This window comes from Maniola hyperantus, chromosome 14, assembly GCF_902806685.2.
Source record: "Maniola hyperantus chromosome 14, iAphHyp1.2, whole genome shotgun sequence".
Classification (NCBI taxonomy): Eukaryota; Metazoa; Arthropoda; class Insecta; order Lepidoptera; family Nymphalidae; genus Maniola; species Maniola hyperantus.
The window spans coordinates 1,861,557-1,888,572 of NC_048549.1; the positions used below are offsets into that span (position 1 = coordinate 1,861,557).

Consider the following 27,016-nt stretch of genomic DNA (forward strand, 5'->3'; position numbering starts at 1 on the left):
AAGATAACGTTATAAATAAATAATTAACCGTTCATTTGCTTTAAATATTTTTGACAATCAATCCAAATTTAAAAAATTCAACTGCCGATTCTATGATTTACTTAGATCTACATTTTCCAGACTCGCGGGAGTTGATAAACACGTCTCGAGACCTCTAACTTAGAGCTTGGAGTCTTCATCTGATATTTATATAACCTCAGTTCAGCAGTCTGTGACAAGCGTTCGTGGAAGACGGACGTGATGTTGGAAAAAATACTTTTTATACTCGCTACATTATGTAGTCTATGCCTGATAAAGGCTAGTGCTGCATACACGGTCCCACCGGCCAAGCTTGAAGCGATCTATCCCAAAGGATTGCGAGTCACCGTCAAAGGTATGTTTTTCTGTATCATTAAGGTATTTTTATCTCACTTCAAGGTTAAACTACCTATTTTAAATATTGTTATTGTCTTTGTAGGAAAAGTTTCATAATTTGTTTTGGGCTGTATGGGATGTTATATCACACTATATTATGATAGGTACATAAAAATGAGAAGCAATCCATTAATATAATATATTTAGGTATACCTATGTATTATTAATGTGAAAGTTTGGATGTTTGTTACCCCTTCACACCACAATAATTGGACCGATTTGGCTGAAAGAAATGGACCCGGAAAAATCAAAGTTTCCACGGGATTTTTAAGAACCTACATATATCCACGCGGACGAAGTCGCGGGCATCAGCTAGTATCTATCTATAGAAGAAACTGTCTGTCATATACATATTAAGCAGTTCAAACTATTCTGAATATAAAATATTCTAGCTTAAAATAATAGGTAGGTACCTTTTGTAGATTTTCTTTATAACAACCTACTTACTTAGTAGAGAAAATCTACATATCCCTATCTATCTAACTAAAAGTTTCAACATTCCTACTAAGGAATTTAAAAAATCTACCTGAGCGATGCCAGATCGGGTAATAAAAAGAAAACCTGAACGGATTATCAACGTTACTGAAATCGCTGGGTTTGGAAAGTTATTTCGCATGTGGGTAGTTAGTTTTATTGAAGACGAAAGGATTTTCGAAACCTACAAAGGTTATTTTCACAGCAATGAATATAAAATTTTTACAACGCTGGGTATGTTTAGTAATTTAATAAAATAGGTATAGCGATACTGCGGTTTTATAGGACATATTATTTTGACTGTCTGAAGTCTGGACCTTGCCTACGATCTCGTGTCATACGTAATCCCGCTGCGAAGTTAATTAATAATAATAGTAAATTAATAGCTTGCTAGCTATCAGCTAACAGCCGTATCAGTTATACCTACCTAGACTGTAGAATATTCCACGATCCAATCAGGATAATCTCGAGTTCTCTGACATACGAGATTTAATCAGGAAGCTCTGAGGTTTGAAATTGCAAAATACCTAACAGTACCTAAGTATATTTCTATCCCAGCTATTCGAAAAGGACGACTTGGTTCGCCTTTAACTGCACCCAAAGGTGGTGTTTTCTATAAGAAACTTTTAGCGGGCAGTAATGAGTTTTTAATCCTATTTATACGCATAAGTGACGCTCCCCCAACTTCCATATTAATGTAGAAACAAAAATAATGGCTTTTGAAAAGAAGAATTAATAAAGGTTTTATGAAAAGATTGTTCCAAGAAATTTAAAAGAAAAGTAGGCTGTTAATTGTTCACCCCCGGGATGCAAGATCTATAATATCAGTAAAAACGATGGCTCGCGCCGCCTCGTCGATCTACGCTGATGATAAAAATAATAATTAACCTATAGTCATTATAACTAATGACAAATAATAAGAAATTAATGACACGAGGCGGGGCAAAATACCAAGTCAATGTGAGAGAGATGCCACTGAACTATACAAGATTATACATAAATAAATCATTATTCGTGATATAAAAAACCAGTTTGATTTATTATAATTACTATAATAAGTAAATGGCCAGGTATAGCAGTAGTTTAACTTAATAATGATTATAGTTCGATGTACTTTGGATTGGATTAAGCTAATGTCGATAACCTGTCTTAAGGTGACGCAGTACGCCCGACCGAACCTGTTTGCTTTTCACTTGGCATTGTATGAGAAAGGTGAGAGGCACGATTATTTTCGCCGAAATCAAGGGTTTAGGAAAAGTATTTTTGAGAAAAAACTACTAAGTTTATGTTTGCAAAGTATAGTTATTTCAAGTAATGAATAAATAAACTATGTCTAATGTTAAATTTCTTTAGAATTTTCATGCCCCGTAATCTTATTTATTTACGCTTAAAGTTGTCATAAATTTAGTGTTAAAATAGGAATCTTTTGAGGCTCGTAATTTTAAAATGATTTTTTTTTCAATGTTTCATATATCAATAAACCTATGTCTCGACTCTAGTATCATAAGGTCGGATGTGTACTTCCGACCAAACTCACTTTTTTACATAAAGGTACTGAGCATTTCGGGCTCTTTCTGCCAAGCTGACACCAGTATTTCTATCTCTTTTCGTTGCAAAGATAAATACATGCATAATGTCGTATCTGAACACATTCTAAAAATTTGGAGAACCATAATTATATTTTTTGACTTGCGTATGTATGCACCAAAGCAATGGAGAAAAATGATAGATGTATTTTGAGTTCGACCATTATGCTACGAAATAAGTTTATTTGTAATACTAGCTGGTACTGCAGTTACGCACTTCTGCTTCTAAAATATGTAATAATTTTGTTAGGTAAAATCACAACAGATGTTATGCTTCAAATTTTTTGTATTAATATTTGGACTGTGAATCATTTAAGACTTTTTGCCTCGTAATATAAATAATTTTGCAATAAAATTCATGGAAGTAAGTTGAAATAAAGCTTTTTGTTTGTGACTACATTAAAGTTGATGTGATTAATAGGTAAGAGATCCATCCTATTTCACCAAAATTTTGGACTAAACTGCGGGAAAAAAGTAAAGAGCCAGAATAAAGCTGAAGACATTTTGAAAATGTAGACTAGAAAATCTTTTAGGACCAAAAGGAAATAGGAAATCACACCATGGAAATCTAAACATGTATTATAATAATACCCCACTAAGCAAAAAACCGTGCATTTATTGTGTTTTTTATGAATCATAGTTCAAATCATCAGTTCAAAAATTTATTGCCCTAGTTTTTAAGGTAGCCTTAAAAAATTAGAGTACCTAATCAATTTTTTTCTTCTTTACCCGTCTTATAATCGACCGAATTTGATATTAATCGAGAGCAGAAATTATAAGGCACCTACAATATGTGATGATAGTGATTCTAACGAAACATACCTAATTATAGGAAGCTTTAGATTATGTTAATTTAAATATAAATGTAGTATAAATTAATTTATTAATTAAACAACTAATAAAAGTGAAAGTAAAAAAATAAAAAAACTTAACTTAAACACGAAAGAAACAGTTTAAAAAAGTATCTGTTGAAAAGAACAGTCGAAACAGAAGCAATGGAATTTTCAAGAAAGCAGAAAGTATTTTTTTTATTACAAAAGTGGCAATGCCGGATTTGACTAACAGTAAATCCTTATACCTGCGTAGTTTCTGCACCTTAAAAACGATTCATGATGCTACCAGCAGTGTTGCTACTTTAATGTGGTCTGAAAACATAAGGACAACAACATAAGCGGAAGGAATAAAACAGTATCTTGTCTTATTTCATTAATCTACTAGAGAAGAAACAAAGTATTCTCGAAATTGTTGAAGAATTGACTTTGTGGTCTGATAATTGTGTCGGTCATATTCGGAGCATGATAATCGTTATGGCTTACTTATGATTATTATAAGGATTACCACACTAAAAGGTGATAAATCACAAGCTTTATGCTAAAATGCTACATGTACCTACGTGGAGTAAGATGTAATCCATGCACAAATGAAAAAAAAGGGAACAGCTGAAAACAATGCAGATTACTAAACTAAGCGATTGGTCACAGTTTACAAGAACATGCGAAGGAAACAAAACTTTTTGATAAGTTTGATTTGGCACTACAACATATTTTTAAAGACCACATCCCTTTACAAAGGTGATATATCAGGACCGTTTGTTATATCAAAAAAAAAAGAACGGCGGGGATTTTCAGATTTCGGAATATATTACCTGGCTACAACTAACGCAATAATGCTGGGTGTTATTATTTTATAAAAACTACTTTAAAGAAGACTTTTTTGTATTTCATTAGTATGTTATAGGTACATATAAACTTAAAATTCTTCCCCGCTTTCGCCCAATATACGACATAATGAGAAACCATTATCCACTGTAAAATATAACCAACTTTTGCAGTAGGTACCTGCTGACCTCCATTCTTATTTTACGTACCTAATCATTATAAGGAAAATCAGGCTATGTTGGCATGTTTTAGATTTCTATATTGATGTAACTGTCATGTATGCAATTCCACAAAAAATGTTTGGCCCACTGTAGGTTTCTAATTACTTTGTAATTTTTTTTTCCAATTTTTGGCCGTTGTTTTTAATTAATGGGCTTTATTTGTGAATTTGTAAATGTTATTTTCATTCATTCAGAAGTCACAAGGTTTACACGGATGCAATGGTCAGACTATCGGGCGAATGCAATTATTATGTTTCAGATCTAACTAATCAGTTTCAGAAAAATCAGATAGGTACATTGTTGCTATCTTACAAAACTCCTAAATGATTTTTGTGAGATAACTACTGTGATCTTTTGTCCGAATATTACTTATGTATAATCAGTTAAGACGTATTATGAAATATTAAGTAATAGATCCGACTTTTATTTCAAATTTATAATAGTAAAAATTGCAGCCATAAAGTCGGTTTACAACTTATGCACACAATTTTTTAGCACAGTTACGAATATTACCAGCATAAAGTCGCATATCGTCCATTTTGAAGAAATTATGAGTTTATATTTTATTTATTAATGATAAAGTATTTCTAGTAATGGTTAATGATAGGTACAGTTAAGTGTTAAATATTACAAAAACAACTGAAATTGTATCTCTAGTAGTTTAGAAATTATGACCCGATTTCCCTAGCATTTTTGTTTTGGCTCTCCTGAAAAGTAGCAAAAATCCACATCCGACCTTATGATACTAGAGTCGAGATGTAATGACGACATTAATCGACATAATACTTAGTTTTGAGCGTACAGTATCAAGTAATGTAGTAATTACCCTCCTACGTTTGTATGAAGAAAGCACCGGCCTGAGCCCCCTTAACAACAACGGCTAAAGGCACGCTTACACGGGCAATTGAAATTCCGAAATCCGGTATTTGACTAGTCAAATCAGTAATTTTTTATCAATCATCAAAACGCGCGCTTAGTATGCGAGATTCCATGAAATACCGACACGTGACGTCACATCATAATGACGTACTTTTTTAGTTTAATCGATAATTTAAAATGGTTATTACACTTAAAACTAACAAAGGACGTGGATTTTACGTATTTTGAAAGACCCTCTATAAATAGAGGGTCTTTCAAAATACGTAAAATCCAGTAGTACCTAATCAGTAATTATTAAGTAAAATAAACCGTACAATAATTTATTTTTGTTGTAGTCAAATACCCAATTGCTTAGATGCGCTTATAATTCTACTCAAATCTCTCAATCAATCAGCCTGTTTGCGTTCTTTGTTAGACGTAGGCCTTCCCGAGAGTGCGCCACCACACACCGTCCTCCACTCACTTTTCTCTATCAGTCCAGCGGGCTGCCGTCCCATACTCCGCTTGTTGTATTACAAGCTTCAGCATTAACATTACAAACTAGCTTATGCTGCGACTTCGTCCGCGTGAACTACACAAATTTCAAACCCCTTTTTCACCCCCTTAGGGGTTGAATTTTTAAAAATCCTTTCTTAGCGGATGCCTACAATAGCTATCTGCATGCCAAATTTCAGCCCGATCCGTCCAGTAATTTGAGCTGTGCGTTGATAAATCAGTCAGTCAGTCAGTCAGTCAGTCAGTCAATCAATCACCTTTTCCTTTTTAACCGACTTCAAAAAAAGGAGGAGGTTCTCAATTCGTCGGAATCTTTTTTTTATGTATGTTCCCCGATTATATTAATATTAAGATTTCTGTAATACCTACTCAACGATCTTTTTCTCATTTCACAGATGATGGCTTCTCACTCATGGCCTTCCACGGTAACCTCAACCAGGAGATGGAAGGTCTGGAGGCGGGGCAATGGGCTCGAGACATTACCAAGCCCAAGAACGGAGTTTGGACCTTCAGAGACAGGAACGTCCAACTAAAACTCGGTGACAAAATATACTTCTGGACTTATGTCATCAAAAATGGCCTGGGATATAGACAGGACAATGGAGAATGGACTGTTACTGGTAAGGAACTTAACTACTTACTTATTTCTCCCTTGGAGCTGCTTTTGGCCGATTCGCTGTCTATAAATACATGGGCAGGATAAGCAGTTGATCATCGAACTTATTCTGAGAGAAGACTCGATTGCAATGCATATTAAATGGTTAATTCTGGGAAGTAAAGGTGTATAATAATAATAATAATAAATACACTTTATTTGCACAACCACAAGAAGGATTACATTAAAGAATAAAAAAACACAGGCAGAAGGAAGATACAAAAGGCGGCCTTATCGCTAATTAGCGATCTCTACCAGGCAACCTTAAGGCACGCTAATGTTTATAGATAACATTACCGTATTGCCAGACTTATATTATTGGGCATTAGACTACCTACTCGCTATTTTACCATCGTGTTGTTGCTTACCACCGCGGTGCCGAAAGATAAAATTAGCTTAAGTTTGTTACAGCCGCACTCAGAGTCGCTAATCGTTACTTAAGATTAAGTTAAAACGAGACAGGTTTATGTGAGAGATTTAGCCCTGTCTCGTTTTAACTAAACTTAAGTTACGATTAAGCGACTCTGAGTGCGGCAGTTACTATAATTTCTTATTAAGTGAAATTTGTATATCTAATTTATTTTGATAATAAATTCTTTAACCACGATTCTTACAATACGATTTTTTTTGCAGGGTTTGTCAACGAAGATGGAACACCAGTAGACTCAGAAAATCTACCAGATCCTGAACCAACACCTGCTCCAGGTCCGGACCCCACCCCCTACAATCCCCCACCAGTCTGCCAGAAGTCACAGACAGCGGTCCAAGGTCTCAAATCCGTGTGCCAAGGCGCCCTCATCTTCACTGAGGACTTCAACAAACCAAATTTGGATAAATTGAACCAGTGGGACGCTGAGGTTATGCTTCCTCGAGGGCCGGTACGTTTTATTATTTACTAGCTTTTTCCCGCGACTTCGTTAGCTTAATTTAAAGCCTATAGCAGTGCGATATAATCAGAAGTTTTTAAATTATCTTTTTATTTGAATTCAAATGACGTTTACGTGACAAAAGATACCAAAAATCGCGCGCTTATCTTCATTAGGTACGCTCCGGGGGCGGGCGGCCAGTCCACACTTCCCAACAAGAAAATAGTACTCCTAAAGATATCTTAAAGACAATAAGACATCTTACAGATTTTTTCTTGTCGGGCTTGTCTATGCCACCCGCTCACGTTTCGTCAGCACGCTGCACGCACGGTCGAGTTATCCCCGAAAAGCGGGACTGAGCCTGTCCCGCGCGGGACATTTGATTTTGACTTGAAAAATCGGGACGTCTGGTAACGCTGTAGGACACCCAAGTTTTAAGCAAACACGAGTTTCAGCCCTCAATTTGTTTTATGAATACTACTTAATTATTATATTTTACTTGTATTCTAGGACTACCCGTTCAACGCGTATGTAAAGGACACAGTGACGCTGGATAACGGAGAGCTGAAGATCAAACCTGTGCTAACAGAGACGCGATTTGGTGATGCCTACTTAGACGGCGAATGGGACTTGACCAGTTCGTAAGTATTTATTACATACTAGCTGCCCCGGCGATTTTCAGGATTTTTTTTTAAATTTTTCTCTCCGTAAGAACCATCCCCGTACTTCAAGGAATATTATGAAAAAACAATTAGCGAAATCGGTTCAGCTTATCTCGAGATTTGCGATCAGCAACACATTTTGCGATTCATTTTTATATGTAGAGATTTTACATTATGTAAAAAATCTGTCAAACTATAGCGAGTCGGACTCACACAAGAAATGATTTTAAAAATGTCGTGGAAACTCTTTAATTTTCCAGGATAAAAAGTAGTCGATGTCATTCTACAAACCTATGCAAAAATCACGTCGATCCGTTGCTTGAAGGATAAATCAACGTGATTGAAGGATAAATCAACAAACCAATAAACTAACAAACAAACACACTTGCATTTAGGTATACCTAATATGGGTAGTGAATAGTGATAGTTGATGCTCCCGATTTTGTTTATTTTATTTTATTTATTTTTTTATTTGTTTTTTGCAATCAACAGCGATATATACAATATAATTTTACATAATAACAGACTGAAAATAAGGCCAAATAGGATTACAATTTTTTACAGATTACTTAAATAGATATTAAATATAAATTTATAACAGTACGTTTGATAATTTAAACAAGCTTTACAATAATATAATAATATGAAAATATAAATAAATTTAAATCTATACAGGGTGTAACAAGAACGCTAGCAGAAACGAAGACAGGTGATAGTAGGTACCTACTGTTGATTACTGATATGATATCACAAAAAAACGCGAAAAAATACTTTAATAAATCCTATTTTTTGTAAATGTGGCAAATAGTTATTGGTATTGGGTTGTGTTTAGGTAGTATAACAATAACGCTAGGTTTTTGCTAGCGTTCTGGTTACACCCTGTATAAAAGGAAAAGCTGACTGACTGACTGACTGATCTATCAACGAACAGATCAAACTACAGAACGGATCGGGCTGAATTTTCGCATAGCTATTATTAGTCACGCAGACATCCACTAAGAAATAATTTTGGAAAATTCAACCTCTAAAGGGGTGAAATAGGGGTTTGAAATTTGGGTAGTCCACGCGGACGAAGTCGCGAGCATAAGCTAGTATTTTTAAAACTTTTAATAAAGAAACTGGTTGTCAGTTTTATTCATCGTCGTCAGACCTCAACGATTTGGATAATGACCTCAAGAATATTTAACACCTGTGATGACTTTGTAAAAAAAACACTATAAAATAGCAAAAACTAAAATACAATTTATTTTAATTAAGTACTTAAAAGCAGGTTTCTTAAAATATTTGTTGATTTCATAAAGTATTATATTAGTCTATGGCTGATTTGGTAATTTCCTTAATTTATTGCGAGTTCTGGAATAGGTTTAAATAAAAAAAACCGGCCAAGTGCGTGTCAGGCTCGCGCAATGAGGGTTCCGTACTATAGTCGTATTTTTTCGACATTTTGCACGATAATTCAAAAACTATGATGCATAAAAATAAATAAAAATCTATTTTAGAATGTACAGTTTAGAATGTGACCTTTCATATGATACCCGACTTGATATAGTCACTCACTTCGAAAGTTGAAAATACTAATTATTAGTTCATGACCACAATTTAATTTTTTTGTGATATCTAACCCTAAATTCACGGTTTTCAGATTTTTCCCCAAATGTCTATAAGATACCTGCCAAATTTCATGATTCTAGGTCAACGGGAAGTACCCTGTAGGTTTCTTGACAGACAGACAGACAACAAAGTGATCCTATAAGGGTTCCGTTTTTCCTTTTGAGGTACGGAACCCTAAACACAAAATCAAGGTTAAGTATAGGTACAGTACGCGGCCGAAAGTGATGAACATCGGCCTTTAGAATGACATTTTCATCTTTATAGAGCGTTGTCTCTGTCACTCATACCCATATGACGCTTTGTCGGTTTCAACGACCGAGACAGTGCTCTACAAATCTGCTGTCTCCTTCTATAGATCGATGTTCATCACTTTTGGCCGCGTAGTTTAATTTTTAAGTTGGCAAATGTGGCTAATTCTATTGTACACAATCTCTATACTGAACTAGCAGATATAAATGTATTGCTATCCCTTTCATAATGCTCACTGTGGAAAATGATAGCACTAGATTTAGACGTCCATTTAGCTTAGTTTAGAGATTGTATTCAACACAATTAGCCACATTGGTACTGATTCTGATCGTAACTTCATTTTAGAGTAGGTATTCACATCTTTTTCTTCCCAATGTAATAAGAAAAAGTACATTGTGATACAAGGGGAATGCAGGTTATTGCAAGCGGGCTGTTATTAACAAGCCCGAGCCGAAGACGAGGGTTTTTAATGCCCTACACACCTGTGTATTACACGACGTTTTTCAATACCTACTGTTGTGGAAAATATTAAAAAAACAAATAAAAGAGAAAATAATTTAATTAAAACTGGTAATTAAATGTACTGAACAACCATTAAAAAGAATCGATGCAAATAAAATTTAATACACTATCATTACTTCGTGATTTAACCATTTTTCGCTCTTGGTGTTCCAGGTGCACAGGCCAGGTGGGCACAGAGGAGTGCTGCTTGCAGGCGTCTGGCGCCAACATCCTGCCGCCAGTCACCAGTGGCAAGATCACTACGCGCAATCGCTTCAGCTTCAAGTACGGCAGGATCGACGTGAGAGCCAAGCTGCCTGCTGGGAACTGGCTTATACCAGGTATTCAGGCTGAGATATATAGAGCGCACTTTGACTTTGCTCAGACTTAAGATTTAGTTAAAACGAGACAGATTTATGTGAGAGATATAGCTCTGTCTTGTTTTAACTCTGTCTGAAGTCTAAGCTAAGTCGAGAGTGCGCTCTATAGAACTGCCTGCTGGGAACTGGCTTATACCAGGTAAACTCAGGCTGAGATCTAGGTATAGAGCGCACTTCGACTTTGCTCAAACTTAAGATTGAGTTAAAACCGCAGCACCGAGGGATCCGTACTACACGTATTTTTTCGACATTTTGCACGATAAATTTTGATTTATTTTTATTACTATTACGCGTAAAAATAAATTTGGCTCGTCTTGGCGGGAGCACTGCCGTGCCCCCTGATAAAAATCTGTTATAGAATTCAAAGGTAAAGCCCTTTTATATGATACCCCACTTGGTATAGGTAGTAATTTTACTTTGAAAGTTGAAAATACTAATTATTTGTTCATGAACAAATTTTTTTGTGATGTAACCACAAATTCATGGTTTTCGGATTTATTCCTTTTCTTGTGCTATAAGACCTACCCACCTGCCAAATTTCATGCTTCTAGGTCAACGAGAAGTACCCTATAAGTTTTCTTGACAGACACGACAGATGGACAGACAGACAAACAACGAAGTGATCCTATAAGGGTTTCTTTTTTCCTTTCGAGGTACGGAACCCTAAAAAGTAATAAAGTTCCTAGGTCTACTGCGGGTTGGATGGTTAACTCTAATTTCGGCGTCATTGAAGCAAACAAACACACTTTCGCATTTAGGTATCATCATCATCATGATAATCAGCCCATCGCCGGCTCACTACAGAGCACGGGTCTCCTCTCAGAGTGAGAAGGTGTTTGGCCATAGTCTACCACACTGTCCATGTGCGGATTGGTAGACTTCACACACTTTTGAGAACATTATGGAGAACTCTCAGGCATGCAGGTTTCCTCACGATGTTTCCCTTCACCGTTAATGCAAGTGATATTTAATTACTTTAAAACGCACATAACTTACAACTCCCATACCGGCAAAGCCGTACCGCCAAGCGATTTAGCGTTCCGGTACGATGCCGTGTAGAAACCAAAGGGGCATGGGCTTATTAAAAACTGCCATACCCGTTCCAGGTTAGCCCGCTACCATCTTAGACTGCATCGTCACTTACCACCAGGTGAGATTGCAGTCAAGGGCTAACCTGTACCTATCTGAAAAAAAAAAAAAAAAAACTACTCTCGACCTCCGATTAGAAGGCGGACGTTCTAACCACTAGGCTATCACAGCTTTTTTGGCATTTAAGTAAGTATAAATAACAGGTATTAGCTGTTATACTACTTGGGTACGTAAGGCGAAACGAACTCTCATCGTATCTCCACAAAATACTGTCACTGTCACAAGAACCCAACTATTATGAGGTCACGACCCTCAGCAATGAGGATTACAAAGCAGAGAGCTTAAGTTCTATTCAATTCCAGAAATCAACCTCGAGCCTCGCGACAACGTCTACGGCAAACAACGTTACGAGTCAGGCCTCATCCGAGTCGCTTTTGCCAGAGGAAACCCGCCCTTCGGCAAGAGGCTGTACGGTGGACCAGTCCTCACGGATGCCGAACCTTACAGAACCTTCCTCCTGAAAGAACACCTCGGCATTGATAACTGGAACAAGGACTTCCATAACTACAGTATGATTTGGAAACCAAGTAAGCATTTGACAGTCTTACATTAATTAGCGTCAAGTAAAAAAGTTCTCCTCCTCATAAGAAAGTTCAGAGTCTCTCAGCGGGCGATGGAGAGAGCTATTGCTTGGAGTTTCTTTACGTGATCAAATCAGGAATGAGGAGATCCGTAGGAGAACTAGAGTAACCGACATAGCTCAACGGGTTGCGAAGCTGAAGTGGCAATGGGCAGGGCACACAGTTCGTACAATCGATAGACGTTGGGGTCCCAAGGTGCTGGAATGGCGACCTCACACCGGAAGACGCAGCGTTGGAAGACTCTCCACTAGGTTGATGGACGACATCAGACGAGGCGCTGGAAGCCGCTGGATCCAGGCGGCGCAAGACCGTGGCGTGTGGAAGTCCCTACAAGAGCCCTATGTCCAGCAGTGGACGTCTATTGGTTAATGATGATGATGATGATGAAAAAGTTCTAGATGAGTTCTGGAGTTCACACAACTAGACTTGTTCAATGAACTCAATAAATTGTATGATTGGGTATTTTCCTACTTTTGAATTTGATAAATATTATTACTTTATAGTACTTTATAGTAATATTATTACTTTATACTTTACTAGGATAAAAATAATGACGTAAGCTGAAAAAAATAAGAAAATCCAACAAAGATTTACAAAGTTACAGGCATTTTAATTTTGGAGTGTGAGGGTCTTCTATCCCTTTCTCGCAAAACGAAAATTTGTATGAAACCGCACGAAGCTACTATATGGCATTTATAGTAAGGTGTGACGTCAAATGCTATATCGCTATCTCTGTGTAATCAGAAATATTTAAATATTTATAACTTTTTTTGTTATTTAATCGATTTAATTAGTTTTTCAGTTTACGTCATTATTTTTATTCTAGTTTATAATAAAGTACTTAATAAAAAAATTGGAGTCAAATACCCAATTGATTTGTTTGCAGACGGTATCCAGCTCTTCGTAGACGGGGTCCACTATGGGGACGTGAACCCCGGAGAAGGTTTCTACTATACAGCCAAACAGCACGCCGTACCACACGCTTCTATGTGGCTGAAGGGGTCCATCATGGCTCCACTTGACCAAATGGTGAGCTTAAACTGTTGGCATCCGCTAAGAAAGGATTTTTGAAAATTCAATCCCTAAGGGGGTGAAATTTGTGTAGTCCACGCGGACGAAGTCGCGAGTATAAGCTAGTTCTCCCGCGCATTTGGCTAATCTCTATGAAGATTGGTCGCCGCGTCGTGCCGTAGCCAAAGCCCAAGACATTAGCTGATGCCCGCGGCTTTATCCGCGTGGATTTTGGTTTCCCGTATCCCCGGGAACTCTTTGATTTTCCGGGATAAAAAGTAGTCTGTGTTAATCCAGGGTATTATCTATCTACATTCCAATTTCAGCGAAATCCGTCCAGTAGTTTTGCGTGAAAGGGTAACAAACATACATTTTTAAATTTTTTTATTCAGATACAAGTTAGCCCTTGACTGCAATCTCACCTGGTGGTAAGTGATGATGCAGTCTAAGATGAAAGCGGGCTAACCTGGAAGGGGTATGGCAGTTTTCATTTAACCCATGCCCCTTTGGTTTCTACACATCTTACCGGAACGCTAAATCGCTTGGCGGCGGCTTTGCCGGTAGGGTGGTAAATGCCTTTTTTTATTCGTTATAGGCGCACGCTTGACCACGATCACACCTGATGGGAAGTGATGATGTGGCCTAAGATGGGACGCGTTTGCCTAGAAGGTGCCTATTCACTCTTGTTTTAAAGATACCCGGATTATAATTGGCAGGAAACACTTGATCTAGGAAGAGTATTCCAGACCCTAGCCATACGTGTGAGGAATGATGACGCAAAAATGATGCCTGAATAGATTTGGATATATGGAGTATGGCGGAGGATCGTGTGTGGTGGCGTGCTCTTGGGAAGGCCTATGTCCAGCAGTGGACGCAAACAGGCTGATTGATATGGAGTATCGCTAAGTTTCTCTTGTTTCTTCTCCCTCAGTTCTACATCTCGCTCGGCGTGCGCGCGGGTGGCATCAACGACTTCGCAGACAACCCTGACAAGCCGTGGACCAACGGCGCCAGCAAGGCAGTGTACAGGTTCTACCAGCAGCAGGACTCCTGGTTCCGGACCTGGACCTCGCCAGACCTGATCGTGGACTCCGTTAACGTTTACGCTTTGTAATTCTTTAGTCTTGGGTGTAGATTTTGGAAATAAAGACTCTTAGTAATAAAAAAATAATCACTGTTTGATTGATGATTTGATAACAATTTTTGCGTTTAAACTACCGTGTAAAGTAAACCGTTGGGCACCGTTCAGGAAGCTTCGAGATATCTTCTTGTCAAAAATTCCTTAGTGCTTGAAGACCAAAGTCTTCGAACAGTGCGTGTTGCCAGTGATGACATATGGATCTGAGACATGGTGGCTAACTATGGGACTCATAAGAAAGCTCAGAGTCACTCAGCGGGCTATGGAGAGAGCTGTGCTTGGAGTTTCTCTACGTGATCAAATCAGAAATGAGGAGAACTAGAGTAACCGACATAGCTCAACGGATTGCGAAGCTGAAGTGGCAATGGGCAGGGCACATAGTTCGTAAAACCGATAGACTGGGGTCCCAAGGTGCTGGAATGGCGACCTTGCATCGGAAGACGCAGCGTTGGAAGACCTGCCACTAGGTGGACGGACGACATCAGACGAGTCGCAGGGAGCCGCTGGATTCAGGCGGCGCAAGACCGTGACGTGTGGAAGTCCTTACAAGAAACTTATGTCTATCGGTTGATGATGATGATAATGATTAGTAAACCAAACTACGTTTGTATGCAGCGAGTGATGGACAGACCGCCGTTAATTCCATACGAGGAACTCACGCCATCGCTATGTGTGTATCTAATTGTATGCAAACAATTTTGTTCAAATTGCTTGCCCAATACACAACCGGTTTTGTCGTGGCCTGCGGTCAACTGAACTGAGATATCTATATTGAAAAATTTTTATACAAATACAGCTCCAATCATCTCTATGTTGACCTTAGAAGGTCAAATAATAATCAGTCGATCTTTGTGTCAGTGGCCTTGACTGCAAACAATTTAATATCACTTGATATTAGTTGCATTTAATACTTATTTAAGTGTTCAGTATTAAAAAATAAAATAATACCTAGTTTTTTTTCGGAATATAGAGCGATATGATGAGTCGGTCTTCTATTCGAAAGGTCTGGGGTTCGATCCCGGGCACGTAACCTTTCGTATAGTTATGCGCGTTTTAAGAAATTAAATATTACTTGCTTCAACGGTGAAGAAGAACATGGTGAGGAAACCTGCTTGCTTGACAGTTTTTTTTATTCAGATACAAGCTAGCCCTTGACTGCAATCTCACCTGGTGGTAAGTGATGATGCAATGTAAGATGGAAGCGGGCTAAAGTGGAAGGAGTAGGTATGGCAGATTTTATCAAACCCATAACCCTTTAGTTTGTAACTAGCCACGACCGAAGCCTCCGACCAGACAACATTTTACAGAAACAGACAGTTCTCAATGGTGTGTGAAGTCTGCCAATCCGCACTAGGCCAGCGTGGTGGACGATGCCCTAAACCCTTCTCATTCTGAGAGGAGACCCGTGCTCAGTGTTGGCTGGTGTTTTAGGGTTCTGTACCTGAAAAGAAAAAACAGAACCCTTATATACTCGTAGGATCACTTTATTGTTTGTCTGTCTGTCAAGAAACCTATAGGGTAGGTAAGTACTTACTTCCCGTTGACCTAGAATCATGAAATTTGGTAGATAGGTAGGTAAGGTAGGTCTTATAGCACACGTAAGGGGAAAATCCGAAAACCGTGAATTTGTGGTTACATCAATACAAAAAAATGTGTTCATGAACAAATGATTAGTATTTTCAACTTTCAATGTAAGATAACTATACCAAGTGGGTATCATAATATAATGGGCTTTAGCTGTAAATTCTAAAACAGATTTTTATTTATTTTTATGCATTATAGTTTTTGATTTATCCTGCAAACTGTCCAAAAAAAATACGACTGCAGTACGGAACCCTCGGTGACTCGCACGACTCGCACTTGGCCGGTAGTAGATATTTAAAGGCATCTAAAAAATGAAATCCCATTAAATTTTCCTCACGCTTGCTATTAAATACCTACTCGGAATGCTGTTATTATTTATTATAATCGATCTATGTCTGAACATAATGATAATTATGTTATTAATTCGATCCGATCTTCAAAATGTTAGGTACTTATTTCTCAGAACATTGCGATAACAGCTAATAGTACAAGAGACATAGGTACTTCACTCATAAAGTATTTTTAACCATTTTTTTTGTCTGCCATAATTTATGAAAAATTTTATACGAGCGATCGATTATACTTAGACAATGTGGCTAATTCCATTGTACACAATCTCTAAACTAAACTAAAAAGGCACGTCTAAATCGATTGCTATCCCTTTCATAGCGTTGCTTGCGGAAAAGGATAGCACTAGATTTAGGCCTGTCAATTTAGTTTAGTTTAGAGATTGTGTACAAGAGAATCAGCCCCAATAATCGTGATTCTCTAGTCTCTCTCTAAACTAAATTTAGAGTATCTGCATCCTTTTCTTTTTAATAATGCTAAAAAGGAACGGAACATAACTTTCAGATTTAAAGACTCTAAATTTTAGTGCACAATAGAAATTTAAACAGTAGGTTCGCGACTGCGCGCTAAAATCACGGGTTTTACCATCTAAAAATTAAATTTAGAACTGTCAAACTGTGTCTGTCCTTTTCATATTACATTAGTAAGAAGAGCATGCGAATACCTACTCTAAAATTAGGTTGTGCTCAGAATCAGTGCCATTTGGGGCCGATTCTCTTGTACACAATCTCTAAACTAAACTAAATTAACAGGTCTAAATCTAGTACTATCCTTTTTTCGCAAGCAACGTTATGAAAGGGATAGCAATAGATACAGACATGCCATTTTAGTTTAGTTTACAGATTGTGTACAACGGAATTAGCCACATTATAATACTAATTACTACGATATACTTATATTTAGACAATATATTTAATTCAAATTAAAAACTAAATGTTATATAAAAGGCAAAGAATACTAGCCCGGTTTCTGAGGTACTTTTAAAGACGACGGTTTATCTTTAGAGGAGGTTACGAGGTAGAAATGAAATAAGTAGCGTGTTCGTAACTCGGTGAGTATAGCCGGGAGAATATATTTACAACTTAAAAGGTAAGGTTTATATACAAATTGTACAAGAAGGTTAGGAGTAGGGCGTGGGACTTCAGGTACATTTGGTCCACAAAAAGTACTTAAAACTAAACCGTTACTAATAATAAATTGGAAAGCTTACTACCTAGTGCGTACTTATAAAATGTTGCAATAGCAATCCTAACTGACTTAATTAAGTAAACAATAGTAATAACTTTCGCAAAGAATCACACATCATACGGGCAGTTTCGTCCTCTAACGGGATCTAGCCCCTAACGGTACGATAATGGTTTCCTGTCCCGTGGGTACGGTACATATCTATTCAATAGCGCTATTGGTCCGATAACTCGAGACAGTGCGATAGAATGTTTATGAGTTGTATTCATTGACATAAATAATTTATATGACAATTAACTTTGACATTAATTTAAATTATAAAAGTATTTAGTAACTAGCTTATCCCCGCGACTTCGTCGGCGTGGACTACACAAATTTCAAAGAGACTACACAATTTCAAGAGGTTGCATTTTCAAAAATCCTTTCTTAGCAGACACCTACGTCGTAATAGCTATCTGCATGCCTTTCAGCCCGATCCGTCCAGTAGTTTGAGCTGCGCGTTGATTTGATTTGACAGTCATCAGTCAGTCGGTCGGTCGGTCGGTCGGTCGGTCGGTCTGTCGGTCGGACAATAGAATAGAATAGAATATATTTTTATTCATGTAAACTTTTATAAGTGCTTTTGAATCGTCAGGTAGTTTAATTTACCACTGGTTCGGAATATATATCATAGGCTCTAGCCTATGAGAGAGATGTACCTAATGGTAGTAAAGTACCTACTGGCGTCAGTACTTACGACAAAAAAAATTTATGGATGTATTTATGTAGTTTACATGACGCCGCGCGTCGCTTCAAGTCCGCTGCAAACTTGACAGTAAACTTGATCGTGCGTGACCAGCGCAGCGTTAATATGGAAGTATATACTCGTATTATGGATGGATTATTTTAGTCGGCGGGCTCTTATGTGTACATAAAACCGCGAAGAGACCGCAAATTGTTAGTACTTTATATCGAATGGGAAACGTCAGACCTATGATATAATTAATTAAGTACCACGATCATAATATTTCACTTTGAGCACCGAAATAGTTTACTTATGTGGTAGTGGGTAAAGTGTGTTATTATGACGTCAAATATTAAGTTTTTATTGTTTTTGTTAGGGTTATCTGTAACAGTGCAGTGTTATGACGTGCCAAAAGCCAAGTTAGAAGCTATTTATCCCAAAGGATTAAGAGTTTCCATTCCAGGTTTGAATTTAATTTAATCTATAACACAAACCACTTATTACTTCATGATCATGATTAACGCATCGCCGGGTTACTGGTGAGGATGGGTATCTTCTTAAAATAAAGGGTTTGGCCATTGTCCACCACGCTGGCCAAGTGCGGATTGGCAGACTTCACAAACCTTTTCGAACCATTATGGAGAAATCTCAGACATGCAGGTTTCCTCACCGATAAAGCAAGCGATATTTAATATATTAAAACGCACGTAACTCCAAAAATTTAGGGGTGCGAACCTCCGACCCCAAGAATAGAAGGCCTAACCACTAGGCTATCATCGCCCCATTTTTTCCGTTCAAGTGAGATGAAAAAACTATTTTGATTTCTTTGTGAATACTGCACCCTGCTTAGTTTTTGTAGTTCGGAAGTTTCAATAGCTGTTATCTTTTTTTTTCTTTTTTTTAAAAAGAATATTAGCGATGTTAAATGACTAATATTCCCCTTTACTCTCCAACTAAGCGTCAGGCTTGTGCTAGGAGTAGGTACGACAATAGTGCAACGGGCGGGGTTTGAACCGTCGACCTTTCGGTTTTCAGTCCACTCCTTTACCGGTTGAGCTATTGAGGCTCTTATGGTTACACTTACCTAACTAGCTCCATATGTAATATCCATTCCGTAATAGGTGGGAGTCTGCGAATCAGCACTTCCTTCCGCCGCCTTCTCATTCTGACAAGAGACTCGTGCTCTGTAGTGAGCCGGCACGGCGATGGGTTGATCATCGTGATGATAATGATTTTATTTTTTTTATTTTTTTTAATAGATATAGCGAGCAAACGAGCAGGCGACCCACCTGATGTTAATATGATGATGAATAGGTACAATGAAAATGAAAAATATGAAAAAATATTTGTTTAACAAAACAGTTTTGTCAAATTTTAACATTTTCTAATGGCACCCACACTAGGTAGTCCTGTATCGTGGGTACCTGATTCGCATTAACAATAAACAATGTAACTGGAAATTGACGCTCTGTTTACTAGACTTAACAGCCGTACTCAGAGTCGCTTAAGTTTAGTTAAAACGAAACAGAGCTACATCTCTCACACAAATTTGTCTCGTTTTAACTCAATCTTAAGTAACGATTAGCGACTCTGAGTACGGCTGTAAGTTCACTAAACTAAGGTATGTAAAATAATATGTTAAGGTACAAATTACTTAGGTGTTTTGTTGTGTTGTATGTTATTACAATATTTTGCACATAATATCTGTCAACGGCTGTACTCACGCATCGACGTTAGCCCGACTAATTTCGAACCCATCCGGGGTCCTTTTTCAAGGGAGTCAGTTCGCGCACGCGCGGGGATGGGTTCGAAACTAGTCGGGCTAACGTCGACTAAATACGTAAGTACAGCCGTTGACAGATATTATAGGTATATCTCTCTCTCTCTCTCCGGTCGTTCCTTCATTGCTGAAGATCGTGGTCCTGGCAAACTGCCCTCGAATGGCTTATCTGTTTCCATCGGCTTCTGTCGGTGGCCATTTTTACAATGTGATGAAATAGGTATATACTTAATGAAAATCACTCACGATAGTTTAACGGTAAAATATTTTGCACACTTATTATTACAGATGATGGATACAGCCTATTCGCCTTCCACGGCAAGCTGAACGAGGAGATGGAGGGCCTGGAAGCGGGCCAGTGGTCGCGAGACATCACCAAGCCCAAAGACGGCCGATGGTACTTCAGAGACCGTGACGCGCGTTTGGTTATTGGCGATAAAATTTATTTCTGGACTTATGTTATCCGACATGGTCTTGGGTATCGAGAGGATAATGGGGAATGGACTGTTACAGGTAAATTCCTAGAAATATATTATTGCGTCTGGCACAAAACCGTTACATGCATAGTTAAATTGCTCTAACATCAAAATTTGTTTAGCTTATGCTTTGTTTAGCTTAACCAGCAATGCACGGGGCTGCAACGGCTTGTATAGTACGGTATAATAACATTGTAAATTGAAAAATTAAAAAGAGCAACCGCCGAGTTTCTTGCTGGTTCTTCTCGGTAGGAACGGCATTCCGAACCAGTGGTAAATTAAAACTACCTGACTATTCATAAGCACTTTTAAAAAGTTTACATGAATAAAAAACATTCTATTCTATTCTATTCTTATTGAAATGAAAGGAAATATAAGTAATATGCTTTATTGTACACCATTATAAAAAGAAATCGTGATCTAATCAGAAATGAGGAGATCCGTAGGAAAACTATAGTAACCGACATAGCTCAACGGGTTGCGAAGCTGAACGTCAGACGAGTCGCAGGGAGTCGCTGGATTCAGGCGGCGCAAGGCCGTGGCTTGTGGAAGTCCCTACAAGAGACCTATGTCCAGCAGTGGACGTCTATCGGTTGATGATGATGATGATGATGATGATGATGATGATGATGATGATGATGGTGATGATGGTGATGATGATGATGATGATGATGATGATGATGATGATGATGATGATGATGATGATGATGATGATGATGATGATGATGATGATGATGACGATGATAAGAAGAAATACATAAAAGTAAACAATAAACAACACAAGTAGATTATCGCTTTGAAGCGATCTCTAACAGGTTTAGGAGTATACGTTGCAAACGTATGGTCAGTCTTGTCTTACTGTACTAATATTTCTAGGATACGTCGATGAAGAAGGCAATCCACTTGGGCCTGACGGTAGTGTCATAGAAGCATCATCAGCTGCCCCGATTCCTGAAACATCATCACCCGGGAACACCCCGATTTGTGGGCTCCCAGGGATCACCCCAAGTGCACCAGCACCAACTGAAGCTGCAAAACCAGTAACTCCAATCCAAGAAAGTAACATTTATCCATGTGAACTATCAGCGTCCAAAACTTCAGTACCTGGGTTTGTGTGCAGTGGCCAACTTTTGTTTGAAGACAATTTCAATGCAGGCATCAAAAAGGGCAGTGTATGGACGCCTGAAACCAAGTTTCCTGGTCCTCCAGTAAGTACCTAATACAGTGTATTTAATACACACAGGACATCTAAATCTAAATAAATATAAGTATATTAATATAACCGAGTTCCAAAACCACTATAAATTAAAAAATAATTTTTGTTTCTACAGGAGCATGTTTGTTGAAGTCGGGCGAGCTTCACGCTTAGATTTCTAGTTTCTTTTATTATGCTCGCCCGACTTCATACATTTTGGGAGTCGGTTTTTAGGGTTCCGTATTTAATATATGTTTTTTTACTAAGCTAACCCTGCAACATAAGGTTTAAGGCGTTGGTTGGTTTATGGGACCACGAAGGAAACTTTTACTGTTGATAAGAAAAAGTGTTGCAATACGGTCCAGAAATGTCGAAAAAATCGCTGTACGTAAGTAGGTACATTTTAAAATTAACGGGCCGAATTGAGAACCACCTCCTTTTTTTGGAAGTCGGTTAAAAGTAGGTAGGTACCTACCTACAACTAGAAAAAATAAAGTCTAAGTATAGATATAATATTTATAGATAATAATTATTCTATTTGCCTTTTAGGAATACCCATTCAACGTGTACCTGTTTGGCAAGAATGTACGAGTGAACGATGGTAAACTGGTCATCAGCCCTATTACCCTGGAGTCGAAATTCGGAGATGAATTTATACATAATTCTTTAGATCTAACTCAAAGGTAGGTCTTTTACTTTTTCGGATATTCCAATTTTTCGAAATAAGTTTTGTACGAGCAACTGTATTTCAAAATACAGCACGCATAATTTCTATAACCTATAACATTTTAGGTTATGTCCCTCATCAGCCCAATGTTTTTGCACCTGTGGCCCTACCGCGGTTGTTTGACAGCTACAATATCACGATCGCAATCATCTCTGATTGGTTAATGCTCGCTCACTATTGGCCACAATGCATTGTTGCAACAAGAATTGCACAAATTCAGCCAATCAGAACAATTGAGATTGTAATAATGATTGATGCAGGTTTTAGACAATCGCCCTACTGATGGATGTAGATTGTGGGTATGGCTATAATAGAGTAAAATTGATCTAAAATGGTTGTTTTATAATTCAATATAGTAGGTATGGAATTTTGTTTTACTGTTCTCGACTTGGGGCGCTGACTCTAACGTATGGACAATATCGAACCTTCAAACAAGTGCGTTTAAGTCCATTTTACTCTAACTATGTAGTGATTCGATGTTAGAAATAATAATATATTAACTGTCAATATTGTGCGAAGTTGTACATTAGAACGATGATGCGTTGGAACCGATAAAGGAAAAAATACAGTAAAATTTTATCACGTATTATTGAGGATATCCAACAATGTAAATATTTTTTTACCGCAAAGTTCGTGAGGAGTTTTAATAGACATAACTAGAAAAAAATCTTCGATTTCAAGCTTAGGGAATCCCATGTACCTGTTTAAATCACACACTACACACAGTGATTATTTCTGACGTAAAAAATTGAACGGAGTTATTATTAGGTCATCACCTTGCCTATGAATTTTTATCGACAAGGAATCGCCAACACTTCGATTGATTACTTTTCAATAGAATAAAATAAACCGCGATTTTTCGTGCAGGGCTGATACGACCACAGGGTAAACGGCTGCTCCAGCCACAAAAGCCCAGGGGCTTCTCGATAGTAAAAAACCAGCCAAGTGCGAGTCAAACTCGCGAGGGTTTCGTACTCGGGTATTTTTTTCGACATTTTGCACGATAAATCAAAAACTATTATGCATAAAAATAAATAAAAATCTGTTTTACAATGTACAGGTAAAGTCCTTTCATATTATAATACCCCACTTGATATAGATAGCTGTTATCTTACTTCGAAAATTGAAACACGTACCTATTTTAATATTTCTTTCGTGACGTAACCACGAATTCACGGTTTTCGGATTTATTCCTTTACTTGTGCTATAAAAACTACCTACGAGTACCTACCAAATTTCATGATTCTGGGTTAACGGGAAGTACCCTATAGGTTTTCTTGACTGATACGACGGACAGACGGACAGACAACAAAGTGATCCTAAAAGGGTTCGTTTTTTTTCTTTTGAGGTACGGAACCCTAAAAATAAATCAGTACCCTTATTATAAATGCGAAAGTGTGTTTGTTTGCTGTATTGTTGGTTTGTTGGTTTGTCCTTCAATCATGTCGCAACGGTGCAACTGATTGACGTGATTTTTTGCATGGGTATAGATAAAGCCCTGGAGAGTGACATACTTAAGCATAACTTTTTATCCCGGAAAATCAAAGAGTTCCCTCGGGATTTTTAAAAAACCTAATTCCACGCGGACGAAGTCGCGGGCAGTAAAAATAAGTAAGCGAAGTATAAAAATAAAGGAAACAAGACAAATCAAATGACGTAGGTATCATTTATCAAAATTCGCTACAAATAAAAATCTTAGTTTATTTGTAGCTACGACAAAAAGTATTTTTTTTGTTATTTGCAAAGTCAAAGAAGATCTCAGCCACTGATCATCTTTCCCTTCCAGTTGTACAGGCATGATTGGGACCAGAGAATGTTATCGAGACGCGTTTGTGGACGACATCCTTCCGCCCATCATCACCGCCAAGTTGAGCACGAAGAAGAGTTTCAGTTTCAAATATGGCAGGATCGAAATCGGTGCTCGGATGCCTTTAGGGAACTGGCTTGTACCAGGTAATCATACGTCCGTCAGGAATAGGTCCTCTTACGTGAGCTAAGAAAAAAATTGAGAAAAATAGATGAGAATAGGTGTCTATATTCGTACTTCCTCTACTCAATACATGAATAAGGAGCCGGATTTTTTTACCCTAGCTTCTGGGATATCATTGTCTACAGCTCAATGAGTGAGTACAAATATGTTTTTATCATGTTTTTATGTTGTCCGAATGATTGACTTATGGTACGAATAGGTTTTTTATTCTTTTTTATAACTCTATGCTTTTTTATCTTAAAAATGTAGAAATGGAGAGCCGTCAAAATTTCAGTTTTAGAACATTTTTGTTAATAAAATAGACCCCCTATTTCAAAAACTAAACTAAGTAGTTAGGAATATGAAATTTCGGTATATTATGTACCATTTATACTGTATTTAAATTACAAATACTGAAAATAACTATTCATTAGGTAATTGGCAAGCTGTAACCCCAAATCAAATGATATTTTTTTTGAATTTTTCTTTACAGAACTACAACTGGAACCCCAAGACAATATCTACGGAGAGCAAAACTACGCCTCTGGACTTCTACGGGTGGCCTTGGTCAAGGGCAACGTGGAGGATTCCAAGCACTTGTACGGTGGACCTATATTAAATGATGCACCACCTTTTAGGTAACTAATTTACAGTTACTAGCTGATGCCCGCGACTACGTTCGCGCGGAATTAGGTTTTTTAAAAATCCCGTGGGAATCCTTTGATTTTCCGGGATAAAAAGTAGTCTATGTCACTCTCCAGGTCTTTAACTATACCTATTACCCATGCGAAAAATCACGTCGAGCCGTTGTTGCACCATTGCGGCGTGATTGAAGGACAAACCAACAAACAAACACACTTTCGCACTAGTATGATTAGGTACTTAGCAGATTTTTGTTTCCTCTAGTTATATTGTTGGCAGTAATTTTATTTATATTATTTTCTTTTTCTTAATTTTCAGGACGCAGTATATAAAAGAGAAGATTGGTTTGGACCACTGGAGCAAAGTTTTTCATAACTACACTTTAATATGGAAACCAGGTTATTATACCCTTATCCTTTCCCTTATGCATTTAGTAAAAAGCTGTTATTTTGTCATTACAAAATACAAACAGAGACGCTTCAATTTTATTTATTTGTACAGATGGCATATCTCTTTATGTCGATGGAGAAAACTATGGAGAAATTAGCCATGGAGGTTTCGCTGAGGATGGCAAGAAGAATGACGTGCAAGCCGCTACAAGGTGGCTTCAAGGCACTCCCATGGCACCTTTTGACCAAATGGTAGGTATTTACACTTAGACGCATTAGAGACCCATAAGCGATGTAAGGGCCATATAAGTTGCTTTATTTTATTCTCTTAAGCGATTTATACACCATCCATCTTGCTGTACGTCCCGCCAAGGCCATGCACGATGCAAAAAGACCGTGAATAGGCTAGACGTACGTCGTTAATAATTATTAGTTGTTTGCTGGATGTGCACGACCAATTTTGCATCCAGCGAGCGCCCCCACCACCGCCAACGTCGTACGACGTGCAGACTGCAGATAGAAAGACGTAGTGATTATAATATTATTCTCTTTGATGGACAGTGAATAGCGCGGAGTGCGGACGTACGTCAGAATCGTCCTGCGTCGTGCATGCTTGATCGTGTATAGACTTGCTGTACAGCAGATTTAACATTTAGAGCTTGTTTCGCAACGTGAGTGCTCGTCAGTCAATATATTCATGATATTATTTATTTGAGTATACTCTGCACGTTAATGATAATTTTTTTCATCCAAAACCTCTTGCTATTTTTTTTTCTCTTCTGCTGCTACAGCTACTGACAACATCAGAAGAACTCAAACTACTGGACGGATCGGGCTGAAATTTGGCATGCAGATAGCTATTATGACGTAGGCAACTGCAAAAACGGATTTTTGAAAATTCAACCCCTAAGGGGGTGAAATAGGGGTTTGAAATTTGTCTAGTCCACGCAACAAAGTCGCGAGCGTAAGCTAGTATTATGTAAAATCCTTTTGCCTAGTCGGGTAAAAACATGTCTTAAACCAAGATATTTGAATTTCCAGTTCTACATTTCCCTGGGTCTCTCAGTGGGGGGTGCCCACGAGTTCCCGGATAGCCCCAGCAAACCCTGGACCAACAATGCCACGGACGCGATGCTCAAATTCTGGCAGGCGAAGGAACAGTGGATGCCTACTTGGTACGACGACATGAGCGCTTTGCAAGTCGACTATGTGAGAGTGTATGCTCTTTGAAAGGTAATTAATTATATTTCTTTCAATTTATGCATCCTTGGTACATTTTCTTCTTCATGAAACAGGGTTTATTAGGGTTCCGTAATGAAATATTTCGACGATCTCCCTGGCGCAGTGGTGAGCGCTGTGGTATTAAAAGCCCCGGTGTTAAAGGTGCCGGGTTCGATTCCTGACAGAAGCAATTTCGGAATTTAAAACTTCTAGAATTGTCACCAGCTGGTCTGATCTCGGGAGGGC

The 27,016-nt window shown here is 38.0% G+C and overlaps 1 protein-coding gene across 1 annotated transcript; it reads left to right on the forward strand.

The window, feature by feature from the left end:
* The first annotated feature begins 168 nt into the window (after nt 1–168).
* On the forward strand, nt 169–26,782 carry LOC117988493 (uncharacterized). Its single transcript, XM_069503147.1, has 18 exons — nt 169–373; nt 6,123–6,347; nt 7,016–7,260; nt 7,759–7,889; nt 10,446–10,612; nt 12,103–12,327; nt 13,268–13,410; nt 14,324–14,502; nt 18,416–18,503; nt 18,693–18,834; nt 20,440–20,664; nt 21,504–21,835; nt 22,372–22,505; nt 24,336–24,502; nt 25,012–25,156; nt 25,479–25,558; nt 25,662–25,801; nt 26,591–26,782. The coding sequence occupies exons 1-18, from the start codon at nt 241–243 to the stop codon at nt 26,777–26,779; spliced, it is 3,090 nt and encodes a 1,029-aa protein (XP_069359248.1). The 5' UTR covers nt 169–240; the 3' UTR covers nt 26,780–26,782.
* The last annotated feature ends 234 nt before the right edge of the window (nt 26,783–27,016 follow it).

What these genes read in the sequence shown, in the direction of transcription:
- LOC117988493 (XM_069503147.1), top strand. Translation starts at nt 241, where the DNA reads ATGTTGGAAAAAATACTTTTTATACTCGCTACATTATGTAGTCTATGC. An exon ending in AGGGAACTGGCTTGTACCAG is followed by an intron (nt 24,503 to 25,011) that starts GTAATCATACGT and finishes TTTTCTTTACAG; the next exon opens with AACTACAACTGGAACCCCAA. An exon ending in AATGATGCACCACCTTTTAG is followed by an intron (nt 25,157 to 25,478) that starts GTAACTAATTTA and finishes CTTAATTTTCAG; the next exon opens with GACGCAGTATATAAAAGAGA.